The sequence below is a fragment of the Pteropus alecto genome, unplaced genomic scaffold (genome assembly GCF_000325575.1).
Source record: "Pteropus alecto unplaced genomic scaffold, ASM32557v1 scaffold185, whole genome shotgun sequence".
NCBI classification, from domain to species: Eukaryota; Metazoa; Chordata; class Mammalia; order Chiroptera; family Pteropodidae; genus Pteropus; species Pteropus alecto.
The window spans coordinates 59,837-81,299 of record NW_006438088.1 but is presented as its reverse complement, the minus strand read 5'-3'; the positions used below and the strand labels follow the sequence as shown (position 1 = coordinate 81,299).

Genomic DNA, 21,463 nt, shown 5'->3' with positions numbered 1-21,463 from the left:
AAAACTTATTTGTGTTGAAATATTTTCTATTTGCATTAATTTATTTAAAACTTATAATATTTTAAAATGGAAAGATGATATAAGCTTGTCTTTGCCAGTCGGTGACTATATTTAAACTATTTCTCTATTTGGTGTGCCTGCCTTGTTTGCTAATTTTTAAAAATACTCCTTTGTTATTTGGAGGGTTTGTATTTCTACCTTTTACAGTGTCTTTAAACTACCTTTTTCTTAACTATTTACTATTCAGTCAGTTAGTATTAAATGGTGCCCTTCGATTCCTCCTATTACCTGTATGACAGTGATCTGATGCTGCTTTGGCCCGTTTTCTCCTCCCATTGTTTGTAGTTGCAGTCTTCCTACTTTGTCAGAACAAATAACACTTAAGTATTATTATTCCACCCATGTTCCCACCCTCGTTTTAGTCTTTGCTCTACAATTGGACATGTGTCCTTTGCTGATATATCCCAGGTTATCCGGGTTAGATGAAGCATATCCTCTAAGATTCCTTAGGAAGAGCTTATGTGTACAGCATTCCCTGAGTTCTTGCACATAAATTTTTTTTTCCTATGACCTTGATATTTGAAAAGACAGCTTGGCTGGGTATAAAATCCTTGGCTTACACTTTAAAAAAATCAGCTTTATTGAGATATAATTTACATGAAAATTCACCAATTTTAAGGTTACAATTAGAAAATTTGACAAACCAATACAGTGTGAAACTACCACCCTAATGATATAGAACAAGGATCAGCAAACTGCAGCCCATTAGCCAAATCTGGCCTGTTGCCTATTTTTAGAAATAAAGATTTATTTTAACACAGCCACACCCTTTCGTTTAGTATTGTCTGTGGCTGTTCTTGTAGTACATCTCCCAAGTTAAGTAGTTGTTGTAGCGGAGACTATATAGCCAGCAATGCCTAAATTACTTACTATTTGGAGCTTTGCAGAAGTTTGCTAATTCTTTCACTTACAAAGTTCCCTCATGCCCCTTTGCAGTTAATCTCCTCTTTTCATCTCCAACCCCTAGCAATTGCAGATCGGCCTTTTGCCACTATAATTTTGACTTTTCTAGAATTTGATATATTTGAGACCTTATAGTGTATAGTCTTGTCTGGCTTCTTTCATTGAGATTAGTGGTCTTGAGATTCATCCGTGTTGTTGGGTATATCAGTAGTTTGCTCCTTTTTATTGTCAACTTGCACTTTCCTTGAAGTCTTGAAAATGCTGCTTGATTCTTTCTTTGCTTTGAATGTTGCTCTTAAGAAACCTAATGGTTGCCTGATTTTTTTTTTTTTTTACCCTTATTAGGTAACTTAATCTTCTTGCTTTGAGGCTCTGAAGAGTTTTTTCCTTGCCTTTAAAGTCTCTGATAGTTTTATTTGTGTATGCCTTCAAATTGATTGTTCCTGGTAATACTTTTACTTACTTTCCGTTAAGTTTTTTTATGATATAGCTTTAAATGTTGGGTTCTGTTTAATCAGCTGATATGTTATTTGCTTTTTTTTTAATAGTAGTTTTGAATGGAGCTTTTTTCCCCTGTTTTTACAGTTCATGAATACCTTTTGACTTGCAGTTTCTTTTAGTGAATGATGATGTCGGTAGTTGTGGCGGGTAAAGGGAAATAGTTGGTATACCTTGTTGCTCTTTTCTTTCTGCAGGATCCTTAATTTTCTTTCCTTCTTTCACTTCATTGCCACATCAAGAGGCACCATCCTTTCCCTGTTTATCTGATTCTCTCCCAGAAGCAGTGCTTCAACTGGTTGCCACCTCCAGTCCTACTAAATTTTTTTAAAACATCTTTACTCAAGTATAATTTTATACTGTATAATCAATCCATTTAAATTGTAAAATTCAGCGGTTTTTAGCAAAGCATGGTTTGGTTAAAAATATTTATTTCTGGATTGTTAAAGTCAAGTTCATTCCTTTATTGTTACAGAGTTTAGATCTGTGAGGACAGAAACTATGCTGTATTGTTTATCCTTATAGTTCTAAGCATATAGCACTTTATCGGTATGTATTAGATAGTAAATAAACATATTGAGTGAGTTAACAAGAGCTTTCTTGAAAAATAAAGCATGGTACTATGAGGGTTATTGAAATTTAACATTTAAGTTCAAAGAATTGATAGTTGGGGGAACTAAATATTATGTTATTGACCTTTCTTTCCTTTTTGAAAAATTTGTTTCTCTTGGGCTCTGTAATAGTTTATCTGCTTGATTTTCATTCACTTCTGTGGTTGCCGTTGAATATCTCCATTTTATTGGTTGATAGCCCCCAGCTGAATAAATAAATTATTCTTTTTCTCCTTAACTCTTATCTTTTTCCAGGATTTTTCAAATCAGTACAGGACGTTAGCATCTCAACCATTACCCCCTCTCTCCTCCAAATCTAATCAGTCAGATATATATTACCTACTAAATGTAACTTGAATACTCTACTTTTCTCCATTCTTACTGTTTTAAAGACCATGTTGAGATTACCTGGGCCATAGCAGCAACTTCCAGTCTTGTTCTCTTTTAGTCTAGTCTCCACGATACAGCCATAGTAATTATTCTAAAATACTTCTGATCGTTTTACTCCCAGCTTAAAATATTTGCCTCTCTCATTTCAGAAAATGGAATCATCAAGACAGATAAAGTATTTGAAGTAATGCTGGCCACCGACCGCTCCCACTATGCAAAATGTAACCCTTATATGGATTCTCCACAATCAATAGGTAAGCTTTGGATTTTTGAAGATGTTACATTTTTACTCATTTGCTCTATACTTTTTGTAAATAAAAATAGACCGAGACACATGTTTATCTGTTATTACCTTGCTAGTTTGAATTTTATGCCTTAGTAAGTTTCATAATCCCAAACATATCTATTTTAATAAAATGATGTTATATGTATATGAAGCATCTCTTCTATTTTCTCAAACAATATATATGTAAAGAATTTTTTTAAACAAGTTTTCTTCAAATATACTTTGAAAATTTAAACTGAGTGCCAAGGTTTCTTTAGGGGCCTTAAATGTTGACTAAGGTTTTTCTCATTAGCTCAAGGAAAAAGTGTAGTTAATACTGACTTCTGTTTCACATGCCCTGATTTTTTTTTGACTTCTGCTTGATTTTAGAAAGTTCCATATTTAACTACTTCTCCTGAAGCAGGTTTTGCTGAACTGCTGAGCCTTGGCAGTGGGCGCCTTTGAGGCTTAGAAGTGCCTCAGGATTCTGTCGGCCAGCTGCCATGCTGTCTTCTTTTGAAGCACTATTAGCAGTCAGCAGAGAAGATCCTGAGGAGCTTCTGAACCCCGAAGGCACCTGCTACCACCGCTCAGTGAAAATTGCTTCAGGTGCAGAAGCAGGTAAATAAGTTTTGAGAAAGCAGCACTGGAAGACAAAAAAAACTAAAAGCCAAAAACTAAGAAAAGATCGTATGAATTTATACTGGGTGATAGTATAAAGAATAAATTGAAGTAGTTTATTGTCTTTTAAGCTACTTTGCTGGTCTAGTTTTTTTTAAGTTGCCAGAAATAGGAAGCAGTTTAATTTTACAAAGATTTTGCATACCTATTATATATAGAAGCTTTTCTTCTTTTTGAAAATCTGAAAGGAAAACAAGTCATAAATTGATCATCTCAACATACTGAAATTCTTCCTTTCTTAGCTAACTATACAGGAGAAGAAATCTTTAGAAATAGTGGGACTGTTGTATTTGACGAGCACAGTAGCCTTTGGCATGATTGTATTTTCTAATTTTAACTGATGCAAGATACTACTCTAATGTACAAAATAAAAGTTCTATTTCCTTGAGTTCATTAAAATGAAAAATATTATGAAAAGTAATTTATGGATGTTAGAAAAGGAATTACGTGGACTGTTTGGTATGTTTTTGAAGCTGAATGTATCAGTAGTTCTCTTCTTTTGCAGGTTTCCAAGCTACAATCAGTGCTCCGCACATGGTAAGTTAACTTCGGTCATTTGGGTACTGATGGATCCTGTTTTTCCTCTAAGATCATTTTCTTCAGTAAAAGATTTAAAGAAAGTTTTAAGTCCTAGTTATATCAATTTTATCATCTATAAATTAATATAAATTGGTAATGAACATATTAATACATGGTATATAGAAGGTACTCTTTTTGATGGAAACTATCATTAAAGTTTTTGGCGGTTGCCATTGGTAGACCTAATCATGTAAAAATTAGATGTAAGAGATTGTTTAATGATGACTTAAGGGAGAGAATATTTCAAATAATGAACATATTATCAAAATCTCAATTGAATATTATATTTTATTTGGAAAATTCATTACGGAATGGTCAAGTATAGCAGCTGTGTAACTTTCAGAAGGAACTGTTTTACATTATGTAGCACTTTTAATCTGTTGGGAATTTTCTTGGGTTTTAAATGTCAGTTATTTGAATGAGTACTCTGTTGGTTTTGGTGAAAAGAACAATAGCTTTTCTGATTCTCTGCAAGTATTTGGGGTTAGAGAAGCTCTTATTTAACCTTAGAACCTTCTTTATACTAAAATAAATTATACATCTATATTCTTAGTGAACTGATAATTATACTAGAAAAAATATAGGAAAATAAACACCGAGTAAAATGACTTTTTAAGACATTAAAAAAGACAAGCCATTAAAAAACCTGCCATATTTTGCAATATAAAAGTTTGAGATTTCTGCAAAAAAAAATGTTATAAACAAATTGAAAGAAGAAAAACTGAGAAATAGTTGTAATACTTAAGGTGGTATAGGGCAAATTTCTACATGTACATATATACATACATATGTGTGTGTATCCTGTAAATTAAGTAAAAACGCAAAAGAAAATGGGCAAAGTATAAGAATGATAGTTAATAGAAAAAGAAATAAAAATGACATTGGTATTTAAACAAATGAAAAAAATGCCATCTTCACTTATATTTAGTAAATTGCAAGTTAGCACTACAGTGAAATACCATTTTTCACCTACTAGATTGTCAGAGATCAAAAAGTTTGATACTTTGTGTTGGAAAGGGGAAATTGGCAGTTACATACATTTTTTGGTGGGAGAGTACATTGATAGTGTTGGAAGGCAATTTGACAATACCTATAAAATGAGAAACATATCTTAGATTCTCTAGTTTTATTTCAAGATATTTATCCCATAGTATATTTGCACAAGTGCAAAATGACTTAAAGATATTCATTGGCACATTATTTACAATAGGAAAAATAACAATCACTAATAGCCCACTAATAGTGGATGGTTAATAAATTATAGTACATTCAGTGAAATACTGTGAAACTTTTAAATGAGGAAGCTCTGTGTAAATATGGTAAGATCTTCAGAAAACATTAAGTATGAAAGTAGAGTACAGAATAGTATTTAGAGTATTCTTTAACATACAAAAACGAATTATACCACACATATGTACATATGTCTTCCTGTAGGCATAAAAACTAAAAATGATTTCTTCTAAGGTAGGGAATTAGATGATTGGAGGGATGGGAGTGGAAGTGAGATCTGCTTTTCACTCTGTACCCTCTATATGTTATCAACTTCTTTCACTCTTTTTTTTTTTAAACCATAGAATAGGAATGGCTTTTTAATGCATTACCTATTCAAAGAAATTAATGATTTAAAAGAAAAGTTGTAGTCTCAAGATCCTTGCAAGCAGTTCGAACTACTACATAAAACGAAAGATTTATGTGGAAACATTCATTTAATCCTAAAAGTTATTTTAGAAAATTGGTACGCAAAATGTTTGGCAAATTGACTGGAGGGATCTTTTTAGATAGTAAGAGAAGTACTATGTGAATTGTTTTTTTCCCTTGAAGTTTGGTGCTGAGTGTCATTGCCAAAAAAAACATGGCAATAACTCTATGGCAAAAGATGCATTTTTTTAAACAAAAAATAACAGCTTTATTAAGATATAATTCACGTACTACAAACTTCACCCATTTAAAGTATGCAAGTCTGTGGTTTTTAGTCTATTCTAGATTTGTGCAGACATCACTACTTTCTAATTTCAAAACATTTCATCACCTTAAAAAGGAACCCTGTATCCATTTAGACCATCTTCATCCCTCATTTGCCCAGAACCTGACAACTACTAATCTGCTTTTGTTTCTCTGTCTGTTCTGGACATTTTACATAAGTGGAATTGTGACTGGCTTTTTATATTTTGCACAGAATTTTCAGGGTTTATCTGTGTTGTAGCATGCATCAGTGCATAATTTCTTTTAATTGAGGAATAATATTACATTGTATGGCTATATACCACATTTCGTTCATTTGTCAGTTGATGGACATTTGGGTTGTTTCCACTTTCTAGCTACTATGAATACTGCTACTATGAACAGTAATATACAGGTTTTTGTCTCTGCATGTATTTTCAGTTCTCTTGGGTATCTACTTGGAATTGCTGGACCATGTGATAATTCTGTGTTTAACAATTTTTTCTTCAGAGCCTTTATTTTTATTTTATTTTACAATTTAACAGTAAGACATATATATATTGCATTATGTGTTCCCCTCCCATAGTTAGATTTCTTTTGGTCACCATATATTTGACCCCTTTTACCCCACTTACGTCCCTCCACCTCCCTTCCCCCCTCCTCTCTGGTAACCACTAGTCTATTGTCCATGAGTCTCTGTTTGTTTGTCCTGTTCATTTGTTGCTTTTAGGTTTATATCCCACATATAAATGATATCATGTGGTTTACCACTTTGTCTGGCTTATTTTGCTTAGAATAATTATCTCGAGGTCCATCCATGATGTCACAAATGGCAATATTTCATCTCTTCTTATGGCTGAGTAATATTCCATTGTATATATGTATCACTCTTCTTTATTCAGTCATCTATCGTAGGACACTTCAGTTGCTTCTACGTCCTGGCCACCATGAATAATGCTACCATGAACATCGGTATGGAAATATATTATTGGATATGAGCTTTCAAGTCTTTGGGGTAAATACCCAGTAGAGGGGATGGTGGGTCACATGGTAGATCAATTCTTAGTTTTTCGAGAAGCCTCCATACTATTTTCCATAGTGGCTGTACCAATTTGCAGTCCCACCAGCAGTGAATGAGGATTCCTTTTTCTCTGCATCCTCGCCAACATTTCTTATTACTTGTCCTATCGATTACAGCTATTCTAACAGATATGAGATGGTATCTCATTGTGGTTTTTGATATGTATTTCCCTAATAGCTAGCAGTGATGATCATCTTTTCATATGTTTGTTGGCCATTTGTATATCTTCTTGGGAGAAGTGTCCGTTCAGGTCCTCTGCCCATTTTTAATTGGATTGTTTGGGTTTTTTGTTGTTATTGAGTCGTATGAGTTCTTTGTGTATTTTGGATATTAGACCCTTATCGGAGGTGTTGCTTGCAAATATATTTTCCCATTCATATGGTTGTCTCTTTACCTTGTTGACAGTTTCTTTTGCTGAGCAGAAGCTTTTTAGTTCGATGTAGTTTCATTCATTTATTTTTGCTTTTACTACCCTTGCATTTTAGGTCAAATTCATAAAATCCTCTTTAAGTCCAAGTTCCTTATGTTTTCTTCTAGGCACTTTATTGTTTCAGGTCTTACATTCAGGTCCTTAATCCACTTTGAGTTAATTTTGATGTGTGAGGATTGGTTTCATTCTTTTGCAGGTGGCCTTCCAGTTTTCCCAGCACCATTTATTAAAGAGGCTTTCTTTTCTCCACTGTATGTTTTTGCCTTTTTCATCAAAAATTATTTGCCCACATAAATGTTAGTTTATTTCTGGATTCTCGATTCTGTTCCATTGGTCCATGTGTCTGTTTTTCTGCTAGTAGCATGCTGTTTTGATTATTGTCGCTTTGTAGTATAATTTGAAGTCAGACAGAGTGATGCCTCCAGCTTCATTCTTTTTCTCAGAATGGCTTTGGCAATTTAGGGTCTTTTGTGCTTCCATACAAATCTGATGATTTTTTATTCTGTTTCTTTAAAACATGCTGATTGGATTTTGATGGGGATTGCATTAAATCTATATAATGCTTTAGGTAATATGGTCATTTTAACTTTGTTGATTCTTTCAATCCAAGAACATGGAATATCTTTCCATTTCTTTATGTCTTCGATTTTTTTAATAAGGTCTTATAGTTTTCATCATATAGGTCTTTCAGATGTTTTGTTAGATGTACTCCTAGGTATTTTATTCTTTTTGTTGCAATTGCAAAAGGAATTATTTTTTCCACTTCTTTTTCTGACACTTCATTATTAGGGTATAGGAACGCAATGGATTTTTGAACGTTGATTTTGTATCTAGAAACTTTACTGTATTTGCTTATTGTTTCTACTAGTGTTCTTGTGGAGTCTTTAAGGTTTTCTATATAGAGAATACTGTCATCCACAAATAGTGACAGTTTAACTTCTTCATTTCCTATTTGGATGCCTCTAATATCTTTCTCTTAACTGATTGCACTCACTAGGTTCTCCCATGTTATATTGAATAACAGTAGCGATAGTGGACAGCCTTGCCTTAATCCTGATTTTAGAGGGAAGGTTTTTAGTTTAAGTATATGTTGGCTGAGAGTCTGTTATATATGGCCTTTATTATATTAAAGTACTTTTCTTCCATACCGATTTTGTTAAGTGTTTTAATCATAAATGGATGCTGTATCTTATCAAAGGCATTTTCTGCATCTGTCAATATGATCATATGATTCTTACTTTTTAATTCGTTATGTGGTGTATCACATTAATTGATTTGCATATGTTGGACCATCCCTGCACCCCTGGGATGAAGTCCACTTGATCGTGGCATATAATCTTTTTAATACGTTGCTATATTTGATTCGCTAGTATCTTATTTAGGATTTTTCCATCTGTGTTCATGAGAGATATTGGTCTGTAGTTTTCTTTTTTTGTTATTTTGACCAGGTTTTGGTAACAGGGTAACACTGGCCTCATAAAATGAGTTGGGAAGTATTGCCTCCTCTTCGATTTTTTGGAAGAGTTTGAGGAGAATAGATATTAAATCTTCTTTGAATGTTTGGTAGAATTCACTGATGAAGCCATGTGGTCTTTTACTTTTTGGTAGGTTTTTGATGATTGTTTCAATTTCCAATTTCTGTGGTGTCTGTCATCATTTCTCCTCTTTCATCCCTGATGTTATTTATTAGTGTCTTTTCTCTTTTTTTCTTTAGTGAGTCTAGCCAGGGGTTTGTCAATTTAATTAACCTCAAAGAACCAGCTCTTTGTTGCATTTATTTTTTCTATTTTTTTTGTTTTCAATTTCATTGAGTTCTGCTCTAATTTTGATGATTTCTTTCCTTCTGCTGACTTTAGGCTTCATTCGTTCTTCCTTTTCTAGTTTTTTAAGATGAAACGTTAGGTTGTTTATATGGGCTTGTTCTTGTTTTTTGAGATAGGCCTGTAATGATATGAACTCTCCTCTTATGACCGCTTTTGCTATGTCCCAAAAGTTTTGATATGTTGTACTATCATTTATCATTCGTTTCTGTGTATCTCTTGATCTCTCTTTTAATTTTTTCTCTGACCCGGTCATTCTTCAGTAGCATATTGTTTAGTTTGCATGTATTTGTGGTTCTTCTCACTTTCTATCTACAGTTGATCTCCAGCTTCAAAGCATTATGATCAGAGAATATGGTTGATATGATTTCAACCCTCTTATATTTGTTGAGGCAATCTCTGTTTCCCAGTACATGGTCAATCCTTGAGAACGTTCCATGTGCCCTAGAGGAGAATGTAAAAGCCGCTGTTTGGGGATGAAAGGCTCTATAAATGTCAATTATGTCTGGTTGGTCTCATATGTCATTTAACAATATTATTTCCTTATTGATTTTTTGTATGGGTGATCTGTCCATATCTGACAGTGAGGTATTTAGGCCCTCTACTACGATAGTGTTTTGGTCTGTTTCTCCCTTTAGTTCTATTAGAAATTGCTTTATATATTTCAGGGCTCCCTGATTGGGAGCATAGATATTAATAAGTGTTATATCTTCTTAGTGAATGATTCCCTTATCATTATGAAGTATCTCTCAGTATCTTTCTTTACCTTTTTTATTTCGAAGTCTATTTCGTTCCAATATTAGTACCGCTACTACCACTTTTCTCTGAATGCCTTTTGCTTGAAACATGATTTTCCACCCTTTCATTTTGGGTCTGTATTTGTCTTTGGATCTGACATGCATCTCCTGGAGGCAGCATATGGTTGGGTTTTGTTTTTTGAACCAATCTGCAACTCTGTGCCTTTTTATTTGTGAGTTTAGTCCATTAACATTTAGGGTGATCATTGAAATATGAGGTTTTCCTATAGCCATTTTATCTTTTGCTTTCTGGTAGCTCAGGGTTCCCATTGCTTCCTTGTCCTTGTGTGTCTGTTTTTTTTTTTTTTTTTAATTTTTTTATTTTGGTTGGGTTTTGTGGGATTTCCCTCTGGTCCTCTTGTTTTATGTTGTATACTTCAGTTCTGAGTCTTTGGCTTGTGGTTACCATTACGAATATGCAAAGGATTGTTTTATATATATATAGTAGTCCATTTTCTTCTGTGTGCGCCTTATGTCCATTCTCCTTTGCGAATTTGGATCTTTGAATCCTCCTCTTTTCTGTCAGTGTTATCTCAATTTGTCCCTATGTATGCTGAACATGCATTACTATCTTGCTATAGCAAATCTCTACTTATTTTTTAAGCTTATAATGCCCTGTTCTTAATAAGGGTTGCACTCCTCTGCTTCTATCTGCCTGCTAGTCACCTTATTCCTAGTTATATATATTTTTTGTCATTTTGTTTTAGGTGAGCTGACCCCTTTCAGTATTTCCTGCAATGCAGGCCTTGTAGTGGAGAATTCCCTCAATTTTTTTATGTCTGGAAAGGTCTTTATTTCTCCTTCATATCTAAAGGAGAGCTTAGCTGGATACATTATTGTAGGCTGGTAGTTACTTCATTTAATAGTTTGAATATTTGATTCCACTGCTTTCTGGCTTGTAAGGTTTGTGCTGAGAAGTCCAATGATAATCTAATGGGTTTTCCTTTATAGGTTACCTTTTTCTTTTCCCTGGCTGCCTTGAGAATTCTTTCTTTGTTGTTGATTTTTGATAATTTTAATACAATGTGTCTTGGAGAAAGCCTTTTTAGGTTGAGAAAATTGGTTAAGAAAATTGACTTCTTGAATTCCAAGCTCCAGCTTATTCCTTAGATTTGGGAAATTCTCGTCAACTGTTTGTGTGAAAATGCTTTCTAATCCCTGCTCCTTTTCCTTCCTTTCAAGAATGTCCATGATTCTTATGTTTCCTCTCCTGATGGTATCAACTAGTTCTTGTATTACTCTGTCATTATTTTCATTCTTCAGTCTCTCTCTTCTTCCCTCTGATTTATTTCTAGATTTCTGTCTTTGATATCACTGATTATTTCTTCCATTTGGTCGCCTCTATTTCCCAAGCTTGCTATTTCATTTTTCAACTCTTGCAATGTGTTCTTCATCTCCAGAAGTTTTATTTGGTTCATTTTGAAGGTTTCAGTATCCTTGCTAAAGAACTCACTCTGCTCATCTAGTTGTTTTTTCAATTCCTGAAATTATTGATATGAATCGTTTCAGATCTCTCTGAGTTTTTTCTGATGTACCATCCTGAATTCTGTTATTTAAGTCGCTTATTTCTATGTCTGTAAGCTTATTTTCTGGAGAGTTTTCTTTTTCTTTACGAGCCGCCTTGTCACGTTGGTTGTTCATGGTGTTTAATGGACTATTTCTCTACCTGGCCATTAATGGAAGTGTATTCTGCTTTTCTTTTTTTTTCCCAGAAAGAAGATTTATTATATAAAGGTCTCTCTTTAGCCTGTTGCAAAGACAGTGTTTTTCTTTTGGTGGCATCTAATCTTCTTGGATACCTGCTTTATATAACGTCTTAATAACACTTTTTTTTTCCTTATAAATATTCAGTCACGCTCGCTACTCTCAGTCTCAGTCCCTGTCAGTGTTAGTGACAGTTTTACTATTCTTTACTCAGATTTCCCTGGGGCTCTGCAGTGATGGGTCTTGGAGGGTACGGGAGGAGGGGCCCTCTGGATTGGGGGATGGGGGCTGCGGTTTAGCCTCACGTTTTGCAAGCATTGCTGGTAATAATCACAGTTGTTTCTCTGCCGTCCCCGCTTTTCTGCAGTCCCCACTTCTCTGCTTTCTGCCCTGATGCCTGGGCACTGCTGCCGGCTGCGGGGAGCTCACAGCACTCCCCGGCAGGGTTGTTCAGGGAACTCGCCACACCTTCTCCCCTCCACCTCCTGCAGGGAGCTCCGGCTGCTTGAGGCAGCTTCTTTGTTTCTCCCTGTTCACCACCAGACTCCGGGGTTCTGACCTGTGGTAGCTCTTATGTACAGATCTCACACTCAGACATGCTGGTGTGCAGTTTCAGTGTTTTTTTGTTGAGTTTTGGATGTTCAGCTAATTGTCATTTCAAGGAGAGAGATCTGGAGACGTCTCTCACTTCGCCATGTTTCTGACGTCACCTAGAATTTTAAAAATCACAATTTTAATAGAGTTTTGTAATCATCAGTATGATGATTGAATTAGACAACGGTCATCAATAAAAACTATTAAAAGGAAGGTTGTTAGGGAACAAGAATATCCATGTAGTCTCAAATTATTACTTTACATATTACTTATTAATAACAGAAAATATGCCTTGAAAATAAAGTAATCTAGTGGTCACCACATTTATTGAATGGGTGAGTTTGTCAGGTCCTGAGATTGCCCAACATGATGTGCTTCCTGATGTGATGTAATGGGAAGTGCGCAGCAAGCCCTGTGTGGTGCTCTTGCTAAAAAAAGTCTTTGATCTGAATCTAACCATGAGGAAACTGACACATCTGGAATATGGGGTATTATTTGGGACAACCAAATAGGACTCCTTAAAGGATTCAGTATTCTGACGAACCGAGAGAAGTCGTAGGTGGAGAGAGTTAGAAGGAGAATATTCTAGATTGGCATATGTAGTGTGTGAATCTTGAATGGATTGAGGAAAAAAAACAGCTGTAAAGGACATTTTGGGGATAAAAGAGGAAATCGGAGTATGGTACATGTGTTGATACTAAACTGATGATTGTCATGAGTGTGTAATGATGGTTGCGAAGGAAGATGTCCTAGTTTTTTAGGTTTTTTTTTTTTTTTCTTTTTGGCAGATGTGTTTAGGAGTGAAGTATGATGTCTATAGTATATTTTTAGATGGTTTGGTAAAATAGCATGGCACAGTATAAACAGTTGGTGACTCTGTATGAGGAGAAAAGGGTGTTCATTGTGTTTCTGGTTTTTCTGTGGGTTTGAAATTTTTCATAATTATAAAAATGAACTTTTAAAAAGTAATTTTTAGATTTAGAGATGAGCATGAGTTATCCAGAAAAAATATTATCTATAGTAATAAAAACATGAAAAACATGTGATCGAAGGCCTTGACATTTTAAATCTAGTAAGACTTTAATAATAGCATACCCCCTTTGAAAAAAGCAAATCTTATGCAAATAGAATAGTGAAAAAAAAATTCCTGAGTCTCTTTTGGAATTAGGTTGGGAAAGTACTTCCTATTGTGGGGATTGGCACCTTAAAGAAGTCTCTCCTAGTCCTTTGATTTCTGGATTCAGGAAAATCAGGTATTATTGGAGTTGTTTTGTTTCTTTGATTACTTCCATTTTCGTATACTGTGATACTTGTTGTCTTATTAATGGAAATTAATAACTTTCAGGGAATTCTGATCATTTTAAGACTGATGAAAGCTGCAGATCTTCGTCCCAAAACATGTACACAAACTCGCCACAGAACCTCCATCCTTTGGGTTAAGTCTCTTGTCTAAGAACAATAGCTTAAACTAAATAAAATATGCCCAGCAGTTTCCTCAGTAAAAGTAATCTGATATGAATTAATTATTCCAATTAGAAACGTCACTAACTCGTACTTTCTTGCTCTGCATCAGTTCATAATGATGATTCAGAGATAGTGTCCCACTGTGCCATTTTGAAACATCAAAGAAAAAATTTTAGTCAGGTTTATTTATTTATTTTTAATTCGAAACAATCTCAAATTTACAGAAAAGTTTCGAGAGCTTTTACTCCATTTGAGAGTAAGTTGGTAAAATGATGCCCCATCACCCTTGAATACTTTAGGGTATTTTTTCCTCAAACAAGGACATTCTCCTGTGTAACCACAATATAACCATCAAACTAGGACATGAACATAGGTACATTACCACCATTTATCTTCAAACTCCTTTCAAGTTTTTCCAGTTGTCCGTATGATGTTCTCAATAGGAAAAGATCCAGCAGAATCACTCCTTTTTTAGTCTCCTTCAATCTGGAACAGTTCCTCAGGCTTTCTTTGACTTTTATGGCCTTGATTCTTTTGAAGAATTCAGGCCAGTTATTTTGTTGGATGTCCTTCCATTTGGTTGTCTGATTTTTCCTCATGATTAAAGTTATGCCTCTTTGGCGGGAATATCACAGAAGTGATGCTGGGTTCTCATTGTAATCCTGTCAGTGTGCAATTTTGATTTGTCCATTATTAGAACTATGATACTCATTTGATTAAGGTGGTGTCTGCCAGGCTTCTCCACTTTAATAGAGTTACTCTTACTTTTGCAGTTAATACTCTTGTGAGGGGGGACCACTTTGAGATCATATAAATGTCTGTTCCTTAATTACTTATTTATGTAAATGTATTTTTATGGTTTCCTATCTTGTTTCCCATATTCAACTTTCTTTTATTGAGAAACCTGGTTCCTTTTTCCTTAATATATTTATTTTATCATTCCCTCTGTAGGTAGCCAATTTCCCACTGCTATCCGTGTCCCCCTGCTTCTCACCCCATATACTTCCCCCTTCTCTACCATTCATGCTCTGACACCTGGCAGTGATCTACTGTGGTGTGCAGAAACCCCCTCTCCTAGCTTGGGTTCTGGCTCCTGTTTTATTCCATTCTCCTAAGTGAACGTAGATGCCCTCTTTACCCTGCTTGGGCTCTGACACATCTAACTGGGCACTGCAGCCATCCACTCTGCCAACCGGGTATGGGAACTGCCTTGCTCAGCCCAACTTAATGGTTTTAGGATTGACCTGTTCAGAAAGGGAAGGAATGGGACAGGATAACAGGAGAAAAAGGAAAAGAGGGCATTAACCAGATTTTTTTTGACTAACCGAGTCATTTCATTCTCTGACCAAGCAAAAGAGGAAAGCCACTGATTGTTTGACAGTTATATACAAGATTTCCTAAGAGAGTTTACCAAAAAACACACTAAATAGGAATAAAAGATCAATTACTTATTAATTTTACCTCTGTATATGACCGAAGTACCTTAAAAAGTAGCAGCAACAGATCATAGTGCTGTAATGGTTGAATTTCCATTAATGTAAACATTATACCTTTCATTTGTAAATCTTTTGGAATTTATAAGGTACTTTAATACATAATGACTTTAATTCACAATGATACGTCTGTGAAGAAGGCAGGATAGGAACTTTTTTCCTCTTCATATCAGTAACATGGCAACTGAGGAACAATGAGCTAAAAATAATTTCCAATGTCATGGAGCTAATAAATGCAGAACTAGTCAAATTCAGTACTTTTGTCGTTTAATCCAGAATCCTTTTTCATAGGTTGGTGGTTTTCACTCTATAAGGAAAAACCTCTTTGCAAAAAAAATCTATGATTCTCTTTTGTGGAACCATTTTAAAAGGAATCCCAAACATAATATTATTTCACTCATAAATACTTAAGTATAAATTTGAAAGACTTTAAAAACAACTACAATGCCATATCATATCTAACTGTTCCTTAATATTATCTTATATTTAGTCTGTATTCAAACTTTGCCAGGTGTTTCAAAAAAATATTTTTTATAGTTTGATTTTCTTAAATCAAAGTCCAAACAAGGTCCATACATTGCATCTTTCTAATCTTTTAGTCTTCTTAGTCTCTTTTAATGTTAGTAGTCCCCCCCTTTTTTTGCCCCATTTATTTATTGACAAAATTCATTCATTCGTCCTATAGGATTTTCTATATTTGAACTTGATTAATTGTTTCCTAGTGGTATTTAACTTCTTCCTCTTCTTTTTTTCTTTTCAAGAACACTTCTTAATTGTTCTTCCTACTGTATCACATCAGGGCATACATAACGAGCTATACTTTAGTGATTGAAATAGTATTTCAAAAATTTTTTTTATCAATTTATGATATACACACAAATCTTAAGTGTGCAGGTTGATGAAAGTTTACATGTGTAACCATTTATAACCATTACCCAGATCAAGATACAGAACACTTCCTGTACCCCAGAAGGCTCCCTCATGCTCTTTCCTAGTCAGCTCCCATCCACAAGGTAATGAATATTCTGGCTTTTATCACCGAAATTAGTTTTCTAAATAGGGAGTTACCAGTCTCTCTTCTATTTTCAACATTACCTGTTTCTGATGATTAAATTTTTTTATTTTAACATAATTCCAGACTTAAAAGAAATGTTGTAGGAATAGTACAGATAATTCCAATATACCTTTTACCCAGGTTCCCCAAATGTTATCATTTTACAATATTTGCTTTACCATTTATTTCTCTTTCTCCCTCCTTCCCTCTCCCTCTTTCACTATACACACACACATACACATATATACGAAATATATATATATATATATTTTTTATGAATTTGGGAAGTTATTTCTAGACAGAATGCTCTTTACCTTTAAAAAATGGACATTCTCTTAAATAACCACAGTACAGTTATCAAAATCAGGAAATTACCATTAATACAACACTCTTAGCCAATTTACAAGCCTTACTTAGATTTCATTAATTGCTCCAGTAATGTCCTTTACAGGCAAAGAAAATTGTATATCAGGAGTTTTATTCAGTTGTCATGTATTTTTAGTTTTCTTTAATCTGGAACAGTTCCTTGGTCTTTTATGGTCTTGAAGATTTATGACTACAAGCCAGTTATTTTAAATAATGTCTCCTAATTTAGATTTATCTACTGTTTTCTCATGATTAGATAGGGGTTACGCATTTTTGCCTGGGATATACCAAAAGTGATGTGTTTTAGCAGATGTCATGTGATGACATCAGTGTGTCCCATTGGTGTTGGTAACTTTGGTCATCTGAGTAAGGCAGTGTCAACCAGATTTCTTCACCAAGAACTTTTTTTCTGAACTCCGCTATAAAGTTACAGTTTTCTTTTTTGTCCACTAACTTTAACATCCATTTATAATTTTTGCCTAGATCATTTCTTTTTGAAATAATTGCCAGTTGATTTTCTAAGTTCATTATTTCATCTATGTTTATTAGTTGGGAACAGTTTTCCGTTATTCTCTGTTTGTTTATGTATAGATGTGTGTACATACTTACTTATTATCACTGTAGATTCATGGATGTGTATTTTTATCAACCAAGATCTGTTAGTGAATATTTTATTGCTATAGGATCTGATGATTTTTAATTGAATATTTTATTGCTATAGGATCTGATGATTTTTAATTGTGAACATACCAGGTCTTTAAAGACAGTTTTTGAAATAACGTTTAGTAGTTCTAACCTTATACTCTGGAAAAGCACTGAAATATGAGTTTGTAAAGAAGATGGAGTAGAGAAGGCTTTATTTCCTGGTTTGGTTCAAAGTATAACCAATATGATTTTATTTGATTTATAATTTACGTATACTGTAAATATAAAAATATATATCCTTTGGCTCCCCTCAATTCCATTTCTGGGAACTTATCATATAGGTATACATTATATAAATTATTGTAAAGATTGTTATATTATCCTACAGATATACTTTTTAAGATGATTTCACCTTTTTTGTTATAGCAGATTAGATCTGACTTAAGTATCTCTCATTAGGAATATTTGTTATTATAATACATCCATACTAGAATATACTCTTCAGCCATAAAAAAGAATGAACAAGCTTTTTAAGTATTGATAAGAAAGGTTCTTCAAGATATAATCAATGAAAAAAGTGCATATGCATTTGCTTGTATGTATGTAGAATGGATATGTTTGGAAAGAATCATAAGAAACTGGTAATGGTTGCCTTTAGGGAGAGAAACTGGTTGGGGATGGGGATGGTTGGGATGGAGACTTTTCACTGTAAATCCTTTTGTAGCTTTTGACTTTGAATTAAATAAAATTTTAAAATTCACACACTGGAGATCAAAAATTATTAAAACATTTAATCTAAAAGTAAGAATTTAATCAAACAATTTTCTTATGTGATTCTTGTGTAGATATAGGTGCTACATAACATGTTTTCATAGGTAGATGATAATAGTAGAAAAATTGGTATATAGTGGACAACTTTATTTATATGCCATGATATATGTACTCTATAGAATTGTGAAAAAAATGGATATTCGCTTCATTTTGTTTTGGCAGCATGCATATGCACTAGAACTTCTATTTGATCAATTGCACGAAGGAGCTAAAGCTCTTGATGTAGGATCTGGAAGTGGAATCCTTACTGCATGTTTTGCACGTATGGTAAGACCTTTATTTTTCATTCTGATCCTAACAAGCATAGTGATTTGGCTGTTTATTGTTTTTTGTTAGCAGTTTTTGAAGATTTTTAAAAAAAATTCCATTAAGATAGCAGTTGGAATATATACCACTTAGGGTTTTTTGTTGTTTCCAGTGACAGAACATTCTGTCCAAACTGGCAGAGCTAAAGGGAATTTATTTGGTTTATATAATGGAAACATCTAAAGTTGATCTGGCTTCTTATGTGGCTGGATTCAGAAGATCAGATGTTATTGACAGTGGGTTTCTCTGTGGTTCTTGGTTTGGCTTTGCTTCTCTCCACATGTTGGCTTCATTATCAGATAGGCTTTTCTGTTGTGGTCACTGGATGGCAGCCAGTAGCTCCCAAACTACATTCTTCCAAGTTCTCATCTGGTAGAAAATAATAGAGAGAGCCTGATTTCCAAACAGGCCTACAGGTTTATTAGGAATGAAGGTAGAAGTTCTTTTATATTAAGAAAAGTGCTCTTACAAAAATGCCTTATTATAGTTCAGCTTTTATCACAAGAGGCTTATCTGGTAAATGACTACCAGAGTATAAGCCTGGAGGCCCACTCAGGCACCTTGAGGAAAGGTTCATCCGTATTCAGATAATCAAATCAAGTTGATTTGGGAAAAATCTTATCTTTGGAGGCCTGATTGGAAGGTTCTGGTCTAGTAAAGTTGGAATTTCTGGATCTACCTTGGACTAGAATCCATTTAACTTACTATAAATGTATAATCAGCAGAACACTGGCATTAAGTTTCAGAGGTTGGGGTTTTGTCTGATTTTTTTCATTGAGATATTTTAAACATCTGGAACAATGTCTGGTACATAATAAGGACTTAGATTTTTTTTTGCAGTTTCTTTACTTGTCTTATAGAAGTTAAGTCCTTACTAACGGGATGTAGGGGCCTTTTTTTTTAAGCTTAGAAATAATATTGAATTAGCGATATGTTTTCTATGCTTCACATATTTATGATGTCAGAGGAAAAGTTATTTTAAAAAAATTATGAGATTTGAGTTATTTTTTTAAAAGCGATGTTCATTTAAGTTAATATTTTTCACACATTTACCATGTGCTAGTCAGTATTCTAGGCACTTTTCATGTATTTTCTTATTTAATTCTCACATAATTTATAAGGTATGTACCTATTTCCTTCTCATTTTACAGCTGAGGAACCTGATTCATAGAATAACTTGCCAGGGTTATACAATTGTAAGGGAGTGATGAAACCCGGGTCTTTATTGTGTTAAATTTATTTTATAATTAATATCTCTATTTGTGGCCATTTTATATATTTATATATTTTATACTTTCCATATATGGCAGTAGAATCAGGTGTAGAAATTCCTATAAAATTTTTTATGTAACATTTTAATATGTAAAGTCACACTTCTGGGTGGAATTTAAATAAAAAATAATTGCACTAACTACCATTTAATATTGCCGGTTAAGTCCTACTTCAAGGTCTTGGATTTAAAATTAGAAATCAAAGAATGATAGCATTTTTCTTAGTATTACAAGTTTTTATAATTTATTCTAACTTCTTAATTACTGAAATATATTTATTTGAAGGTTACAGTTGAGAAATTTTTACTTGGTAAATTATAATAAACAGTAACAATTTAATTGGAGGCTTAAGCTGTTTGTCTTTATTTCTCATTGCAGAATATGACTTTAGATAAGGAAGCACTTTAGTGACACTTTAGAACTAAAGACAAATTTAGGCCAGTGAGCTATTGAATTCTCCCATTTCCAGGTTGGAGCTAGTGGAAAAGTCATAGGAATTGACCACATTAAAGAGCTAGTAGACGACTCAATAAATAATGTCAGAAAGGACGACCCAATGCTTTTGTCTTCGGGGAGAGTGCAACTAGTTGGTGAGTATCAGAAAACTAAAAAATTTTCTCTCTGGAGAATTTTTATTTGCAGAAGATCCCCATGCAAGCTAAATAATACTCAAAGCTAATTACTGCATTTTTTAAACATTCACTTTTAAGTAGCTTAGAAAAAGTTATTCGAAAATATTATACTAGTTCAACCTTGACCATAGGTAACTCGGCTATTTCAGAAAATGCCCATGTTGAGTTCTTTCTTCATTGCTTTTTGAAGAAGTGATACCAAAGTCACAAGTGTTCATTATAAAAAATTTAAACAGTGCAAAGATGTGTAAGATAAAAAAGCCTCTCCTTTTCCCTTTTAAATTTTCTAGACATGTGTATGAATAAAATTACGCACACAGTTTTTTTAATTGACTCATACTATACCAATTGTCCTGTAGTTTGCTTTTTCCCCAATCATCTTTATACAGCGGACATATTTCCATGTGAACATATTTTGTATTGTAAAAAATAAACACTAAAAAATGCATAAAACATAAATGTGAAATTTAACAAATAGCTGTTTATTACCACTCTGATCAAGAAATGGAACATTATTAGTACCTTGAAGTCCTCTGCTTGCTTTTTCCTTGTCATAACTCCCTCCCTTCTCTCTTAGTAACCAGTAGAGAGTATGTGTTTGCTACCTAACTGCACTTCCAAAACGCTGTTTAATTTAATTTTGAATTTTAGGTAAATGGAATCATGTAGTATATATTCTCTGCTGAATGACTTCAGTCAATATTATTATGTTTGTAAGATTTATCCATCTTTTTACATAAAGTTCATTTTTATTGCTGTAGCATTCCATTGTAAGAACATCACCAAAATTTGTTTATTAATTCTACTGTCGATGGGTATTTGGGATTGTTTCTGATTTGGGGATATTCACAATGCTGCCATGAACATATGTGTACATAAGTTCAGACTCCTCATATATACACTCCTCATACAAGCACTCATTTCTGTAGGAGTGTTATTGTAGTTCACAGGGTGACCATAGATACTGCAAAACTGTATTTTAAAGTTATTGAACCAATTTACATTCTCGTCAGCAGTGTATCATGGTTCCTGTTGTTCCACATCTCT

The 21,463-nt window shown here is 33.8% G+C and overlaps 1 protein-coding gene across 3 annotated transcripts in view; it reads left to right on the top strand.

Moving 5' to 3' along the window:
• The window catches only part of PCMT1 (protein-L-isoaspartate (D-aspartate) O-methyltransferase), a 47,421-nt gene that overhangs the window by 10,547 nt on the left and 15,411 nt on the right, over nucleotides 1–21,463 (top strand). For all 3 annotated transcript variants that reach the window (XM_006915326.2, XM_006915327.2, XM_025049246.1), the window contains exons 2-5: nucleotides 2,612–2,716; nucleotides 3,914–3,945; nucleotides 18,370–18,474; nucleotides 20,254–20,374. In XM_006915326.2, the coding sequence (XP_006915388.1) occupies nucleotides 2,612–2,716; nucleotides 3,914–3,945; nucleotides 18,370–18,474; nucleotides 20,254–20,374 (363 nt within the window). The remainder of the gene's footprint in view (nucleotides 1–2,611; nucleotides 2,717–3,913; nucleotides 3,946–18,369; nucleotides 18,475–20,253; nucleotides 20,375–21,463) is intronic.